The sequence below is a fragment of the Nannobrachium achirus genome (assembly GCF_963921795.1).
Source record: "Nannobrachium achirus genome assembly, chromosome: 19".
Taxonomy (NCBI): Eukaryota; Metazoa; Chordata; class Actinopteri; order Myctophiformes; family Myctophidae; genus Nannobrachium; species Nannobrachium achirus.
This window is the reverse complement of record NC_137826.1, coordinates 41,928,555-41,946,236: the sequence shown is the minus strand read 5'-3', so window position 1 is coordinate 41,946,236 and position 17,682 is coordinate 41,928,555. Positions and strand designations below refer to the sequence as shown.

The window sequence follows — 17,682 nt, the reverse complement described above, 5'->3', positions numbered from 1 at the left end:
TTTATATAATATAATATAATATTATATTATATTATATTTAATCCAGAATTATGCAATTTTTATAGCCAAAATGTTTTAAAACAGACCTACAAGCTCACAGCGCGTCGCATCCACGACGCATTGTGAGCTTGTAGGTCTGCTATTTTAGGTGCAACACCTTTGTACTGCGATGTATAAATTAGGCTTCTTTTCCAGAGCAGAACTAGCAGCAGAGAAAGTGAGAGAGTTGCTTGCATCAACAGGAAAGTTGTAGAACAGTGACAAATACTTTGTTTTAAACGCAAGCAGTAGTCCTACAACACCCAGCAACATTGTTGTTGTTGTGTGTGTGTGCAGTTAATATAGCGCAGAGAGAAGATGATCTCAATCAATTGTCCGTCGAAGATTCGCTAAGAAACGGCTGTTGATTACATATCACTCGATCAGCCTGTGCTACTCTGTGACAACAATCAGCGCAGCGGACTTGGATGTTATAAAGCTAAGTACTGTACTAATCTATCATCTTTTTAACCCGTGGGGCTGCTAGTTCGTCTGTGTTGATTCACTCGCATTTCGCTGTCTGTCTCCCTGGTTGCAAGCATGCAGAGTGCAGATGTCCGTCTGTCCGAGAGCAGCTCGCGTTAAAGACTGGCTTTTGGGGAGGGGGCTGAACCGAACGGCTGATGATGGTGCATTCATGGCGCCTCGGAAACACAGGATAGAATGAAATACTATTATGGAAGAACCGATACAATCGCGGAATGTACCGATCCAGACACTCACGGCACGATCCATCACGATTTCGGCCGTCTATTGTACCGGTACACACTGAATGAACCGATTCGACCGTATTGCGGACGTTTGTATCGCGATTACGATCCGTACCGGTATATCTTCGCATCCCTAGTATATACCCCTCTTGAAATGTGATGACAGGGAAGCTGCTGAGCCTTTTCCCCCTCTTGTCTAATGGGACACTGAGAAGAAGTCCACACCCTGGCACAAAGATCAGGGATCTCCATTCCTCAGTGAATCGACACCGCTCACAGTGAAAGGGAGTTCCAATTTCATCGTCATTAAAAGACACAAGAGACAGGAAAGGAGTGTGTGCTTTCCCCCCTCAGAGTAATCCCTCATTTGTGTGCATGTGCGCGTTGTGTTGTTGTGTGTGTGCGCTCATATGTACATACCTTGCTGTCCAGTTTCTTCATGGTCACTAGGTCCAGGGACTTGAGCGAGTGGCCCGTGGGAGCAATGAAGTAAAGGCAGATGTGAATCCTGGTGTCGTGGTAGTTGAACAGCGAGCGCTTGATCTTCAACTCCTCCTGAAGGTAGTTCTCAAACTGAGTGTCGATGTAATCCACGATGGGCTTGTAGCTGCACCGCCAGAGAGAGATCAACATTAATACTGAGTGGCCAGGAGCATAAATGTCTGTTCTTACTCATGCGTTGCAAACGAAACATGAAAGGAACTATAGGCCTGTCGCTGGAGAAGAGAACAGAGTGAGTGACTTATGATTTAAGTAACAAATTGCTTTGGTTCAAGGCCACAATAATGAAACCACAGTGCTTAGAACAGCGTGAAACAAGTTGCATTTTGGGTGTTGGGAAGCAAACGGAATGGCTGCCCACAATTGCATTCTGTGGAGAAGTGTCGTTGACAGACGACAGAGTGTTCACCAGGGAATTATGAATATGAACATGAGTAAGAGTCCCATTTTTACACTTTACAAAGTCAACCAACCAGAGGATGGCACAGTTTTGGGCTAGCCCACATGTCAGAGGCTTTTTCCGATTCATCAATCTTTTGTGTGGCTTTTTTTAGATTCTCAAACAAAGCTAAAACAATGCTTTAACAATTCATAGCTGTGTGTGTTCATAAAGTTATAATACATTTGTCGATATAATGAATTTCTGTGTTTCTGAATTGTTGAGAGGGCACTCAGCGCAGCTCAATTACTTTTATTATATCCACTCCACGGCTGTATATCTTTTATAGCCCTCCAGTGCTTTAGTTATGCATTTGCCCTGTCTGAATCTGCATGGAAATGCAGTTTAAAGTCTGTAGGGAGAAGGAGTTTCTCTTGCCTATCCGACTCTCTCCTCCTTGCGCTGTCAACGGACACATGGGGTTGATGTATTTGTAGTTGGTAGTATTGCACAGTGATTGCACAGTCTCCGTTTTATCCACCACCTTTTTCATAATTGTCATAGGTAATAAGTCTGTGATGTTCTTCCTATAGAGCAGACCAAAACCATATTGGCAGCTCCTCAAACTCAGTGGTTCCCAAACGTTTTAGCTCAAGAACCAAAAGAGAAATTAGATGTTCGCCCCAGCACCCAAACTAGTGAAAATAGCAGATCTTCGCGCCGTGGCGTGTTGTGAGCTTGTAGGTCATCTAGTTTCACTACTTCTTAAACATATCGGGAGTGAGTCCAGACGCAGTGTTTGGGAACCAGTGTTTAACTAATTTGTTCTGTCCACCTGTCACTGCTGACTGAGACTGAATGACAGCTGCACTCCACACATCATCCTTCTGAAATGTTTCACTGTGTTATTTAGAGCCAGGCTATCTTTTTTCCCTCCCTCACCACTAGCTTTATTGAACCAAACACCACATTCATCGAATTTCACAGACTTTTCAGCCATCTTTGCAAAGCTGACATTTTCTTTGCTTTCCTTTGGTCTTGTTCTTTTGATGTAGGTTACCCACAGGGGCTAAGGACATTCCTCCACACTATGTGTGACCTGCATTCCAAAGGCAGGCAGCTTCTTCACTTAACACACACTATGTCATCAGAGTTTCTAAAAACTACGGGTTGGCTGAGACCCAAACAGGGATGCAAACATGTTTACGGAAACTCACCGTGTACTACTTTAATGTGTGTACTTTTAATGTGCTTGGTTCGCAGAACAAAACTTGGACAGAGTTGTTAAAAGCTTAAGCCGTTACAATTACCTTAGAATCCCGCTTTTATTCATTAAGGTGATTTAGATTTAAGTGTTAATCTATCTATAAATGCGAGAAGTCTCTGCGTGTCTGTCTGTCTGTCTGTGTGTCTGTAATCCGCGTATCTCAAGAACCGTTCGTCCCACCGGCTTCAGATTCGGCACGCGCGTTCCCCGCCGCGGCACGGAGTGCAGTGCCGGGTCTCGACCCGACCCGACGCGCGGTTTTCCCGAACCGGCGAGAAACGTTCGGAATCTCCTTATGCGGGGTTGATTGTTGACATCAGGCTGTTCCGGAGGAAATCGGCGAAAGCTCTGACTCATTGTGACATCACTTCATAAAAGGCTCTGACATCACGTACGCCACATGGGTCAACAAAAAATCTCTGTGAGTGTGTATGTATGTAATCCGCGTATCTCGAGAACCGTTCGTCCCACGGGCACGCGCGTTCTCCATATATGGGCATAAAAAGCCCCCATATATGGGCATAAAATGGATTGCAGACAGACAGATACAGATATCTCCATATATGGACATAAATGGACAGAGGCAAACAGATGGTCAAAGATCTCCATATATGGGCATAAAATGGACGCAGACAGACAGATACAGATATCTCCATATATGGGCATAAATGGACACAGGCAAACAGATGTTCAAAACGGGTCCTATGACAACAGGTATAATGACTGAGGTTTGCATTAAAGGGGGAACCGGCACTGTGTCTGCAACACAGTTGGAGGCACAGACAGATACTCCATATATGGGCATAAAATGGACGCAGATAGACAGATATCTCCATATCTGGGCATAAAATGGACCCAGAACTATAACTGCAGTGATCTCCATATATGGACATAAAATGGACGCCGACAGACAGACAGACAGATACAGATATCTCCATATATGGGCATAAATGGACACAGGCAGACAGATGCAGTGATCTCCATATATGGACATAAAATGGACGCCGACAGACAGACAGACAGATACAGATATCTCCATATATGGGCATAAATGGACACAGGCAGACAGATGGTCAAAACGGGTCCTAAAGGGCGGGGCATTCATTCCCTATTTACATTGTTCCGAGTTGGCCAGGTCGCCGACTAGACGCTGGGCCGCCCTTCAGCTTCTAGTAATACTAAATAATACAACTAACAATGTAAACATTTTAATATTGACAAATATCCTAATTAACCTAGTGTTCTGGTGAGTCCAATATCTCCATAGATCAGTGGTTTTCAACCAGTGGTCCGGGGACCAACAGTGGTCCTTGAGGGGGATCCAGGTGGTCCCCAGCTAAATGGTGGAGAGTTTGTTACCAAATGGACCCTTTTAAAAGGCCCCCAAGGAATTGTGGACAAAAAGAAATTATATCGATTTTGGGTCTGAGAGGCTGAATCTCGTCAAATGGTGGTCCGTGGCTGAAATGCAGAATAAATAACGGACCGTGATATGAAAAGGGTTGAAAAACCACTGTCCCAGATTGAGAACAGGGCTCAGAGAAAGAAACCCATCCATATGGTCTGTCAGACACGGCCCTGTTTACAGTAATCAGGCGCTGTGGAATGCCTCTGCTCTGACCTTTCCAAGCCCGTCCGTCCACATTAGACAGAAGGGTTTGTCACAATGCGTTTTATGGCCTTCCTGGCACCTCCTCCCCACAGAGGAGTAGCTATTGGGAGGAGGGGTGGGGGGGGGGCGTGTGAGTCGGGAGCCCCATGCTAGCCAGGTCAGACGGAGAACGCAGCCGTCCTGCAGCTAAGTTCAAACCAAGCATTCAAGTATTTCCTCTGTATATTTAAGTATATCCTCTGTGTCGTTGCCCTGCCTCTTTCCCCCCTCATGGACTATAAGGTCTGGACTGATAACGACCTACCGCACATACAGTATTTAAACAGAACTGCTACCTTTAAGCACATTTTAATTCTGAGGCTTTTTTTGTATAATATTTAAATTAAATGGTTTTGAGGAAAAGATTGACTGCCATTCATTTCAAAAGGCTTTATACCCCGTTTAGAACGATGAAAGTGACATGGCTCCGTTTACACAATGCCCCTCCAACTGTACATACGTTCACCTTTTTCAACTGTTTTTATTATATTTTGACACTTGCTTTGGCAATATAAACGTATGTTTTCTCATGCCAATAAAGCTCCACGGTTTGTCAGTCAGTCAGTCTCAGCGATACTCAAAAAAAAATAAAAAAATTGGACAATATGATTTTTACCTCATTTAATTTTTAGAGGTGCAATGTATTACTTATTATTATCTATATCTATGTATTATCTTTACATTTTTATCCCACGATTTCGCAACCCATTTTTCACCTAGCACCAATTGCCTAAGCCCTAAAATGTAATCCTGGGAGCTGCTCTCCCTCTGCCAACCTGGGGAGGGCCCCAACTGAGCTCATGCTATTCAGTGCATAAGGAGTGAGCAGGCTGCTTCTTATCACCTGACAGGGGGGAGTTTCCCCGGTTGTACGTAGCGCGTGGAAGGAACACGTTATTCCAACCAGTTCCTTTCCCCTCCATCAGGTGCCCTGGCTGGCCAGGGGGAGGCATTATAGAGACCAGGATTACTGCATGTTTTTGTGAGGGTATCTACCCTAGGAGACACGGGGAGAACATGCAAACTCCACACAGAAAGGAGAGAACATGCCCACAGCGCCACCGGTACATTTTAAGATGTACTTTTTGTCTGAGAATTGTGAGCAAACTTAGTTTGTATTTAGTTTTTTATTTAGTTTTCGTCAGTGAAAAAGGCAGTCGACAAACCTTTTTCACCATAGTTTTAGTTGATGAACTTAACGCTGCTAGGGTTAGGTTCAAGTTATGCGTCCATACCTGTCCTCCTTGTTGATCTGGTCTCCAAAGCCCACCGTGTCTACGATGGTGAGCTTTAGATGGACGTTGCTCTCCTGGAGGTCGTAGGTCCGCGGCCGGAGGTACACGCCGTTCTGGTAGTGGCTGGCTTCCTCGTTTTCGAACATGGTGTTGAAGAGCGTGTTCATTAACGTCGACTTGCCAATACCCGTCTCCCCTGGGGGAACACATAACAGGCAGAATGAAAAGAAATTCACCGGGGGGCAATTCATCAGCTCTGTCTATACAGACAAAAGTGTTTATTGCAGCAATACGACGACTGGAAGGCATCATGTACGTGTCTCTCATGTCAGGGGAAAACAAGACAACAGCGTTGGGGTTGTTGTGGTGGTTACACCCCGCCACTCCGACATGTCTCCTTTCCGACATGTCTGCATTCCGTCACTAACCCTGTCCCTATCTCTAACCCTTACCCTAAACTTAACCCCTATGGAAGTGTCGCCACTCCGACAATAAGAAGTCAATTTCGGAGTGGCGACATGTCGGAATGGAGAGTGACACCCGTTGTGGTTCAGCGCCGTGCTTTGAGCAATTACATCTGTCAAGTGATCAATAGGAAAAAGAAACCAACAGATTTTTTTTTTGTGAATGACTTGTTGTGTGAGCATGCATGCAGGTGTACACACACACACACACACACACACACACACACACACACACACACACACACACACACACACACACACACACACACACACACACACACACACACACACACACACACAGAATGTGCTACTTACCTACGCATAGGATGTTAAAGCAGAAACCCTGTGTGACCGATTTACTGACCAGCTGGTCAGGTAGGCTATCAAATCCAACATGGCCACCCAAGGTCAGGTTACGCTTCTCTTCATTCTGAAACAAAAACAAAAAACAAAAATACATGATTTAATAGACTAATTAATAAATTAACATTCTCTTGGTGAATTGTTTAAGGCCGCTGCCTGCAACACTGGAGGGCTTTTGGCATTTCTTTCCCGTTATTTAATACCTCCAGGCTCCAAGACAAAGAAAATCATCAAGTCAAGTACGCGGTAATTATGGATCTCACCGCAGTTCTAGGCAAAACCCGCCCGCTGTGATGGGGCCAGTAGTCGCTGTGATTGACAGTTTTCGTTTAACCAACTCTCAGTAAAACTATGCTTGCCCGGCAGGGATCCAATCTGACACGTAAGGCGAGGTCTATCCCATAATGTTGGTGGAATTCATAAGCACGCATCAAGCACAGCAGAGAAATGTACAGTAGCTACAGTACTCTGGGATCATGGCTTTCCTCTGACAGCATGTGAGGAAAATGCACTCATGCTTAGCAGAGAGATATGACACCATAGGTTCGTCGAAGCCTTCACATTCTTATGCAAATGAATGACAAAGTATTTCCATACGTTGCACAGATGAAAAACCCATCAGCCTCCAAACGCTGGAGGAGTTAAGTAATCAAGGCACTGTGGGAGGCGTGAACTTTCAGAATAATCCTTCCACGGCCACAAGGACTTCTCACAGAGAAAAGACTATAGAATTTCTGGGAGCAAACAGACATGGTGTGCAGGAAAAGGAGGACAGAAACCATTGAAAATATGTCTGTCTGGAAACAAACTAGTCGGGAAATGCATACTGACAGCAAGTAAGAACAACCGACAAGAATGAACAACTTAAGTCCTATATATACTTTGTTGTACGATGAGTATAGCGGAAATAGCAATGCATCTACAAGCTCACAATGCGTTGCAAAGATTTTTCAACTTTTCTTTCACATTTCCACCTATAATGCAGCAAGAGCCGTTGGCCGCCGCGTCCACGTCCATGGACGCGGCCGTGGACGCGTCCATGGACGCGGACGCGAAAAAAACGTCCGTGGACGCGAGGCCGCGTCCACGGACGCAAACGGCCGGCCGTCCCGGCCGTGGACGCGGCCGTGGACGAGGCCGTGGACGCAGACGGCCGGGGACGCGGCCGTGGACGAGGCCGCGGACGTGGACGCAAACGGCCGGCCGTGGACGAGTCCATGGACGAGGCCGCGAAAAAAAGGCAGCGAAAAAAAAAAAAAAAAGTGTCTATTGTATGTATTTTTTGATGGAGAATTCAAATATGACCTTCTTTTTTGCATAGGACAACTCTAACCTGCATCAATTGGTATTTTATAATTGCCAATTGTACCCTATCCATCTGAAAAACAAATTGGATGTCTATTGTATGTATTTTTTGATGGAGAATTCAAATATTACCTTCTTTTTGGGATAGGACAACTCTAACCTGCATCAATTGGTATTTTATAATTGCCAATTGTACCCTATCCATCTCAAAAACAAATTGGATGTCTATTGTATGTATTTTTTGATGGGGAATTCAAATGTTACCTTCTTTTTTAGATAGGACAACTCTAACCTGCATCAATTGGTGCATCAACCTACTATCTATCTATCTATCTATCTATCTATCTATCCATCTATCCATCTATCCATCTATCCATCTATCTATCCATCTATTTATTTATACTTCACCTTTAGTCCAGAAGAGAGTTCAGCATCAGGAACTTGCACACATGTAACTGTGTCATGACTGTGTCATGGAGCTAAAACAGGGCTATGTTAAATACTCAAAATGACTCTGATGGACCAATCAGGGTGGTGGTGGGGGGAGAGATCAACAATAGACAGAAACTGGATAATGCTTTGTTAACTGTCCCACCTAAGTCCCTGCTAGTCTGAACAAACATCACCTTCCCTCTCATAACACTACTACTACTACATTTATATAAAGCTGCTCTTGCATTTGAATTCAAGTCTGACACAAGTTAAGGTTAACTTAGGTAGTATTTCATTTTGCTGGCTTTTAGGGTCTGTGTGTGAGTGTGTAGGCTCACAAATTATTATAATTGTCATTAAGTGACTCTATCTATCTATCTATCTATCTATCTATCTATCTATCCATCTATCTATCTATCCATCTATCCATCTATTTGTTTATACTTACTGTTTACATTTTCTATACATATTTATTTCTATATAAAACTCAGTTGTGTGGAGTTATTGTGTGCCTTTTCTTGTAGCTAAAGAGTCCATTTGTTCACTAGACATTAAGTCAAGGTTACTATTTTGAGTTGAAGCTAAGTGTTTTATTGCTTTGTGGTTTAACATGATTTAAAAGGCAAATTCATTGTTATGGTTACTTTAGAAGACTGCTTTTGCATTCATGAGTTAAAAAGAGAGCCAAGCTAATTCAAAGAGTTAAGTTAAAGGAACACAAAACATGACCTAACTCGCTGCCATTGGACAGACAGTTACAACATAGGCCTACTCTTATCTTTCACAGAACAGACAATTATCATTTGTTTTATCTATTTGAGACTATGTAGCTGCTCTATGGGAAATAGAGCATTATATCAGCCTATTCAATTGATAATGACCAATGGGTGCCAGTTTCTAAGTAGTTAACCATATTAACATAACAATATATGTGGCCTAGACATGGATATTGCCCAATCAACTCGTAATCTACAGAAATGTCCACCACATCACACAGTATAAAACTTAGTAGGCTCAGTGGATTCACCTATGTTAAATCATGTCAGGTTAGTTTGGTTCAAGGTTCAAGTATAATAATTTATGAGACAAAAATGTAAACAGCACAAATGTACAATCACATCTCGGCTAGAATGATAACATAAAGTCCTGACTACTCCTTGTTATTGTGGTCCTAAATACTACACTGATTAGTTTGGATGCATTGCTTCTATCATGTCCAATTAAAAATAAATACATTACATACATACAGAAATCTGCCTTCTCCTGTATTGTATTAGTGACATTCATTATAAATAGTAAAATAACAGGACAGAGCAAAAAAGGCCTCTGTTGTGTCTTTATCTGATCACATGCAATCAGACACTCACACTGCACAGCAATATATAAACTTTATTACAGGCTCAAGGCCCACAGGGTAAGAAGACAATACATTACAAAGATAATAATAAAAAAAAACAACAACAGAGAGTACATTCACAAAGCCCCACCGGAGCTAAAGAGGCACTCATGCCAGTGTCCTCTAACGGTAGACGTGTACCTGACAGAGCTTTCCCCACATTGGTTACAGATATAAGGTTTCTCTCCGGTGTGAATTTGTTGGTGTATTTTGATATGTTCCAGTCTAGGAAAGCTCTTTCCACACTGGTCACAGCAATAAGGTTTCTTTCCAGTGTGATTTTTCTGGTGTGCTTTGAGATGATGCATATCACTGAACCTTTTCTCACACTGGACACAGCAGTATATGGCTTCTCACCAGTGTGGATTTTCAGGTGTCTTTTCAGAGCCGTCTTCAGAGTGAACCTTTTCCCACATTGGTGACAGCAGTAAGGTCTCTCTCAAGTGTGAATCTTCTTGTGTTGTACGAGGCTAGATTTTACAGTGAAACGTTTGCCACAGTGTTCACAGCAGTAAGGCTTTTCTCTGAACTTTTCCCCACATTGGACACAGCTGTATGGTTTCTCTCCTGTGTGAATTCGTTCATGTATTTTGAGATAAGACAATCGAGTAAAGCTTTTCCCACACTGGTCACAGCAATAGGGCTTCTCTCTAGTGTGAATTCTCTGGTGTTCTTTTAAAATCCCCTTTTGAACAAATCTTTTCCCACACTGGTCACAACAATAAGGTTTCTCTCCAGTATGTGAACGCTTATGATCTTTTAATTGTCCAGACCGAGCAAAATACTTCCCACATTGTTCACAGCTGAATGGCTTCACTCCGGTATGAATTCTCTGGTCTACTTTGAGATAATAAATTGAGCTGAAGGCTTTTTCCACATTGGTCACAACAGCACTGTCTTGGTTTAACTGAGGACAGCACAGGACAGGGAGAGAAAACACACACCTGATAAGAGCCAGATTCACACATTGATCAGCATTTAAGTAACATCATCATTATTATTGTTGAGTCTGAAAAGAACAATACAATGTGATAGATCTTTACACATCTGACCCATAACATTATTAGCAATTCACATGGTTACTATAATAGGTGAGTCTTCTAGCTTTTTAAAAATGTAATATTTCATTAATTCTTTCTCTTACTAAGTGTAACATCCCACTTCTTAATTGTATATTATTTGGAAAGGGTTAGCAAAATGTTTGCCATAAATTCAATGCTGAAATGCATTTGTTTTCCTACATTTTCCCCTTCAATGTATTATTACAATGTATTTACTATTTCTTACTTAGGTCTACTTAACTTTGTATTTTTACATTATTATATTGATCAACATTAACACATAGTGTGTGTTAGGTTAGGTTAGTTGCAGAGTGTCCACAACTGTCCAGAATACACTGTACATAATAGACTCCAGACTTCAAGTGAAGATGAAATCTCTAGACGGCACCAGCGGCAATTCTGATGAACGGGTGGAACCCAAAGACCATCAAGATCTCTGTAAGTCACAGACTGAGTAAGTCTCCAGATAAACTCACACACATCAAAGTGTTTAAACATTACTTTTATCATTCATGACATAATGTTACTGTTACCTACATGCCTTTATATGGGGAGAACCAAGCAACTTTGACCCAGTAATGATTTTGCTTTTAATAGAAAGGAATCCCTTACATTGTTGTATGTTAAATTACTTTCTGATCTGTTTGTGTTCATTATAACAGCCACAGGAAAGATACATTGTTTCAGATTGTTCCAGAGACTGATGACAGACCCTGGATGTAGCTCTGTCAGGTACACGTCTACCATTAGTGGACACTGGCATGAGTGGCATGAGTGCCTCTTTAGCTCCGGTGGGGCTTTGTGAATGTACTCTCTGTTGTTGTTTTTTTAAATGATTATCTTTGTAATGTATTGTCTTCTTACCCTGTGGGCCTTGAGCCTGTAATAAAGTTTATATATTGCTGTGCAGTGTGAGTGTCTGATTGCATGTGATCAGATAAAGACACAACAGAGGCCTTTTTTGCTCTGTCCTGTTATTTTACTATTTATAATGAATGTCACTAATACAATACAGGAGAAGGCAGATTTCTGTATGTATGTAATGTATTTATTTTTAATTGGACATGATAGAAGCAATGCATCCAAACTAATCATTGTAGTATTTAGGACCACAATAACAAGGAGTAGTCAGGACTTTATGTTATCATTCTAGCCGAGATGTGATTGTACATTTGTGCTGTTTACATTTTTGTCTCATAAATTATTATACTTGAACCTTGAACCAAACTAACCTGACATGATTTAACATAGGTGAATCCACTGAGCCTACTAAGTTTTATACTGTGTGATGTGGTGGACATTTCTGTAGATTACGAGTTGATTGGGCAATATCCATGTCTAGGCCACATATATTGTTATGTTAATATGGTTAACTACTTAGAAACTGGCACCCATTGGTCATTATCAATTGAATAGGCTGATATAATGCTCTATTTCCCATAGAGCAGCTACATAGTCTCAAATAGATAAAACAAATGATAATTGTCTGTTCTGTGAAAGATAAGAGTAGGCCTATGTTGTAACTGTCTGTCCAATGGCAGCGAGTTAGGTCATGTTTTGTGTTCCTTTAACTTAACTCTTTAAATTAGCTTGGCTCTCTTTTTAACTCATGAATGCAAAAGCAGTCTTCTAAAGTAACCATAACAATGAATTTGCCTTTTAAATCATGTTAAACCACAAAGCAATAAAACACTTAGCTTCAACTCAAAATAGTAACCTTGACTTAATGTCTAGTGAACAAATGGACTCTTTAGCTACAAGAAAAGGCACACAATAACTCCACACAACTGAGTTTTATATAGAAATAAATATTTATAGAAAATGTAAACAGTAAGTATAAATAAATAGATGGATAGATGGATAGATAGATAGATAGATAGATAGATAGAGTCACTTAATGACAATTATAATAATTTGTGAGCCTACACACTCACACACAGACCCTAAAAGCCAGCAAAATGAAATACTACCTAAGTTAACCTTAACTTGTGTCAGACTTGAATTCAAATGCAAGAGCAGCTTTATATAAATGTAGTAGTAGTAGTGTTATGAGAGGGAAGGTGATGTTTGTTCAGACTAGCAGGGACTTAGGTGGGACAGTTAACAAAGCATTATCCAGTTTCTGTCTATTGTTGATCCCTCCCCCCACCACCACCCTGATTGGTCCATCAGAGTCATTTTGAGTATTTAACATAGCCCTGTTTTAGCTCCATGACACAGTCATGACACAGTTCCATGTGTGCAAGTTCCTGATGCTGAACTCTCTTCTGGACTAAAGGTGAAGTATAAATAAATAGATGGATAGATAGATGGATAGATGGATAGATAGATAGATAGATAGATAGATAGATAGATAGATAGATAGATAGTAGGTTGATGCACCAATTGATGCAGGTTAGAGTTGTCCTATCTAGAAAAGAAGGTAACGTTTGAATTCCCCATCAAAAAATACATACAATAGACATCCAATTTGTTTTTGAGATGGATAGGGTACAATTGGCAATTATAAAATACCAATTGATGCAGGTTAGAGTTGTCCTATTCCAAAAAGAAGGTAATATTTGAATTCTCCATCAAAAAATACATACAATAGACATCCAATTTGTTTTTCAGATGGATAGGGTACAATTGGCAATTATAAAATACCAATTGATGCAGGTTAGAGTTGTCCTATGCAAAAAAGAAGGTCATATTTGAATTCTCCATCAAAAAATACATACAATAGACACCTTTTTTTTCTTTTTTCGCTGCCTTTTTTTCGCGGCCTCGTCCATGGACTCGTCCACGGCCGGCCGTTTGCGTCCTCGTCCACGGCCGCGTCCCCGGCCGCGTCCCCGGCCGTCTGCGTCCACGGCCGCGTCCACGGCCGCGTCCACGGCCGGGACGGCCGGCCGTTTGCGTCCGTGGACGCGGCCTCGCGTCCACGGACGTTTTTTTCGCGTCCGCGTCCATGGACGCGTCCACGGCCGCGTCCATGGACGTGGACGCGGCGGCCAGCGGCTGTCTCTCCTATAATGTCGACATCCCCAAGATAGGAATGCCGGGGTGAAAGTGGTTAAGCCTGTGAACCAAAACTACAATGAACCACCTAAGCTGGGGAAATGCTAATACACACGCCACAAAATCATTTTAAGCCATGGTCATTCATAGCGACCTAACCACGTATAACTTTCGATGTCCCAAATATGACATATTGCAGTGTTTCTCAAACTTCCAAATTTCAAGGTCTCCCTTTAACTCTGACAGTGTACAAATGGAACCAAATGAACCCTGACGGGTAACTGTCAGAGTTACAGACTTGTATCAATTTAGAATTTAGAATCCGGCTTAAAATTCCCTAAAGGAACCCACAGAGTCCCTGGAATCCACTTTGAGAAACACTGACATATTGAACCGTTCTTAACAAATTGTGAGTTAGTTGGTGGAATATAAGCGGTTTCACCTCTGATCTCTCTTATCAGAGCCGTCTTTACTGAGTGAGACGGAGCACCTTGAGGTGCACACCGGGACCACCCTAGTATGTCTGGCTCAGTCGTTCCCAGAAGAGCAGGGCTGCATATTTAGAGGCTGATGTCACCGGACACAGCCTGAGCGCAGCAGAGCACAGTGGAGCCGAATACAACTCTATTATAGACCTGAGCAGGCTCAGCATTAGGGCTGCAAGTTACTATCAGTTCTTTTCTTAACAATTATTCTATCAACTCATATTTCAATGAATCCCCAAAAATATATGAATTGATCTGATTTGATTCAATACTTAAACCCTATTTTATTCTTCATTGTACAACTGTGTGGCGCAATTGCGCAAAGATGGCGAATAACCAACCTATAGAATTGTTTTTATTAAATAATTTGTTTTTAAATAACCGATTCAATCGTCAATATCGATTAACTGTTGCATCCCTACTCGGCATGCAAACTTGGTTAAACGTGCAGCGTGATGAAGAGGTGGGGATAGCGTGAAAGTCTGAAAGAGAGAGAGAGGGGGGGGGGAGGGAGCAAGAGAAAATTGGGCTGACTTGTGCAAGGCAGGGTTTAACGTCAAGCTAGTGAAGCAACACGCATCCAGAAGTGATCCGACTTGAGCTGAGCAAGGCAATACGGGAGTAACGGGACTGAACAGTCGTACAGACGCAGATTATCATAAGAAGAAACGCCCCCAGTTGAAGCAGAGATCAATGTGCTCCGAGTCTGTAAATAGGAATTAGGCTACACAAATGTTCAAATAGCAGCCAAGTTGATTGCAGTAAATGTTTCCCCATTTCCAACGTATTCGAGCACAAGGCCAACTGTTAATCAATAGTTCAAAATCCTAAACTTCACATCTCCTTATCTCTGTAAAGATACAGCAGCAAGCACGGTAAGGACACAGGCTTGATCAATAATGCATTGGATGAAGGCAAAGGAGACGCATAAAGATGAATTAATCAAAGATAATGCTAATTTCAACGGGGAGACCGAAGGGGGAGGGGGGTAACACAATATGATACTCCATACCAGGGGTCTACCGTCCTAGGGGGTCCTCAGAGTTACAACAGGGGGGCCGCCAAATATTCGTGTGATAGGATCATGTTTTTACATTTACCATTTGAACCCTAGCATCCCTATTCTGAGTGGAACATCGGCCAAAAATAGCAGATCTACAAGATCGGTTATTTTTTAAAAGAGTTTTGTTGAGGGAAAAGAAGAGCAGTATTTGACGGTTCAAGTGGTTAATGTCTGAAAATACACATTACTCCAACATGATGACGACAGTGTTGTCAAACAAGTCTAAGCTGTATAAGAAATCTACGAACATTTTGAATTTGCAACACAATTTTATACAATATGTAGTGGGGGTCCCTGCTTCATCTGTCTCTCAGCTAAGGGGTCCTTGGCCTGAAAACATAGAAGACCCCTGGTCCATACTATAGCTTCAATAAGGTAACAGATAAGAGTGAACCACTTCATGCTTTATCATGCATTTAAGAAACGCTTGTTACTTGAAGCCAAGAACAACACTGCAGCCCACAGTGCAGAAGAGGACACCGTGACTGAAGTTTGAGCAGATGCTAATCTGGAGGAAAGCAGAAATGAGACAACAATGAATGCTACGGCTCTGGAATGACTGATAGCTAGAGGGGGAGGGCGTGTTGTGACCATTGGGGCCTGGAATGGAAACCTGTGGTTACTCATTGATGCTTGCATCCCTTTACAACAACAAAAAAGCACGTTATTTTAAATAAGATATCGTCGTTGTCGGGTGGAAATCTCGTATCTCCAAGTTTCAAATGTGTACGTTCTTTCGCAAAGTAAAGCCCTGCTTCATCGTAGAAGGCCGTCGCACAAAAGTAGTGAAAACAGCAGATCTACAAGCACACAACGCCTCGCGGCGCGAGGCGTTGTGTGCTTGTAGATCGGCTTGTAGATTGTAAAATGATAAATGCAAAACGAACAGTTTGGACATACAAGGTTTTCACCCGACAACGACGATATGTGTATGTATGGAAACCTGTGCGCAGCATGCATGTGGAACAGAGGATGTGGAGTATTATATGTACGCCGACAGTGAGAATGAGAAGGGCCACAGTAGAGGGGCTTGCAGACCAAACCTGCCTGCCTGTGTTATCTTAAAGGATCAGACAACTGCAGACGTGGACACAAATTCCCCGAGCCAAGATCCAACAGGCTGCGTGTGCTTGTGAGTGTGAGTGTGCGTGTACACTACAGTCTTTCAGTGCATGGATGTGCACAAGCACATCCACCGCGGTCTCGGACAAACCAAGTAATTGCAGTGTTGCCGTTTTTTCCTTTACCTGAGTTGAGTGTAGGGGTGGGCGATATAGTGATCGTGATACAATCGAGGGAGCCTTGTAAAAAAATCCTGTTTAATCGTTAATACATTCATTGCAGAATTCAATTTAAATCTGCATTTTGGTCTAAATCAGTAGTTCTCAAACTTTAAAATGTCAAGGTCTCTCCACTTAACTCTGACAGTATACAAATCAAACCAAATGGACCCGTTTCATTTGTATACTGTCAGAGTTACATACTTGCAAAGTTCAATTTAGACCTCCAAAAAGGAACCCAGAGAGTCTAGTTTTTGTCAAGTAACTTGAAAAATAACCATAAAAACCAACGTGAAAAAGAAACATGATGAAATCGTGTATCGTGATACAGCTTTGGGAAAATATCATGATATTGTATTTTTCCATATCGCCCACCCCTAGTTGAGTGTTTGTTTGCATGGTAATTTATGCAAGTTACTAAGTTAGTGACTTTTCTTGCCGTCATCATAATATAAGTCGTTTCAAAAAGCCAACTACATCAGGGTAAATGAGGAAGTAACTTGCCGCCGGCTATGTTTTCTATTTTCGACCACAGCCGGTGCATGAACACTACAGTGTGTGCACGTGCGTGCGTGAGTGTATGTGTGTGAAGGAGCTAGTGAATGACTGCATGCAGTCACACATGTGACAGCTAAATGAGCAATCACCCGTGCTAGGGCTACAAGAAAACTATGAGCCATCCATCCATCCATCCATCCATCCATCCATCCATCCATCCATCCGTCTATCCATTTATCCATCCATCCATGATAGGGGCAGAGGATACTCTTCCAGGTATGAGCGGAATGAAGGTTTTCAGGTCAATTGTCCCACGGTGAGGAGACAACACATTTCTGCGTATCGCTGGATCCCAACAGGAAATTACTAAATGTGTGTGTGTGTGTGTGTGTGTGTGTGTGTGTGTGTGTGTGTGTGTGTGTGTGTGTGTGTGCGCGCATGCGTGCGTGCGGTGGGGGGCTTTTGGGGGCCTATCTATCCCCTTGCTCTCCCATCTTCTGAAATGAGCCGAGAGGCGAGAGTGGTCTAGTCAAACAGATTCAGAGTTATGTTC

At 42.3% G+C, this 17,682-nt stretch overlaps 1 protein-coding gene across 2 annotated transcripts in view; it reads right to left on the bottom strand.

The window, feature by feature from the left end:
* septin8a (septin 8a) overlaps positions 1 to 17,682 on the bottom strand; it is a 61,997-nt gene that overhangs the window by 33,944 nt on the left and 10,371 nt on the right. For both annotated transcript variants that reach the window (XM_080748600.1, XM_080748601.1), the window contains exons 2-4: positions 6,562 to 6,676; positions 5,783 to 5,978; positions 1,170 to 1,356 (exon numbers count right to left, since the gene is read on the bottom strand). In XM_080748600.1, the coding sequence (XP_080604726.1) occupies positions 1,170 to 1,356; positions 5,783 to 5,978; positions 6,562 to 6,676 (498 nt within the window). The remainder of the gene's footprint in view (positions 1 to 1,169; positions 1,357 to 5,782; positions 5,979 to 6,561; positions 6,677 to 17,682) is intronic.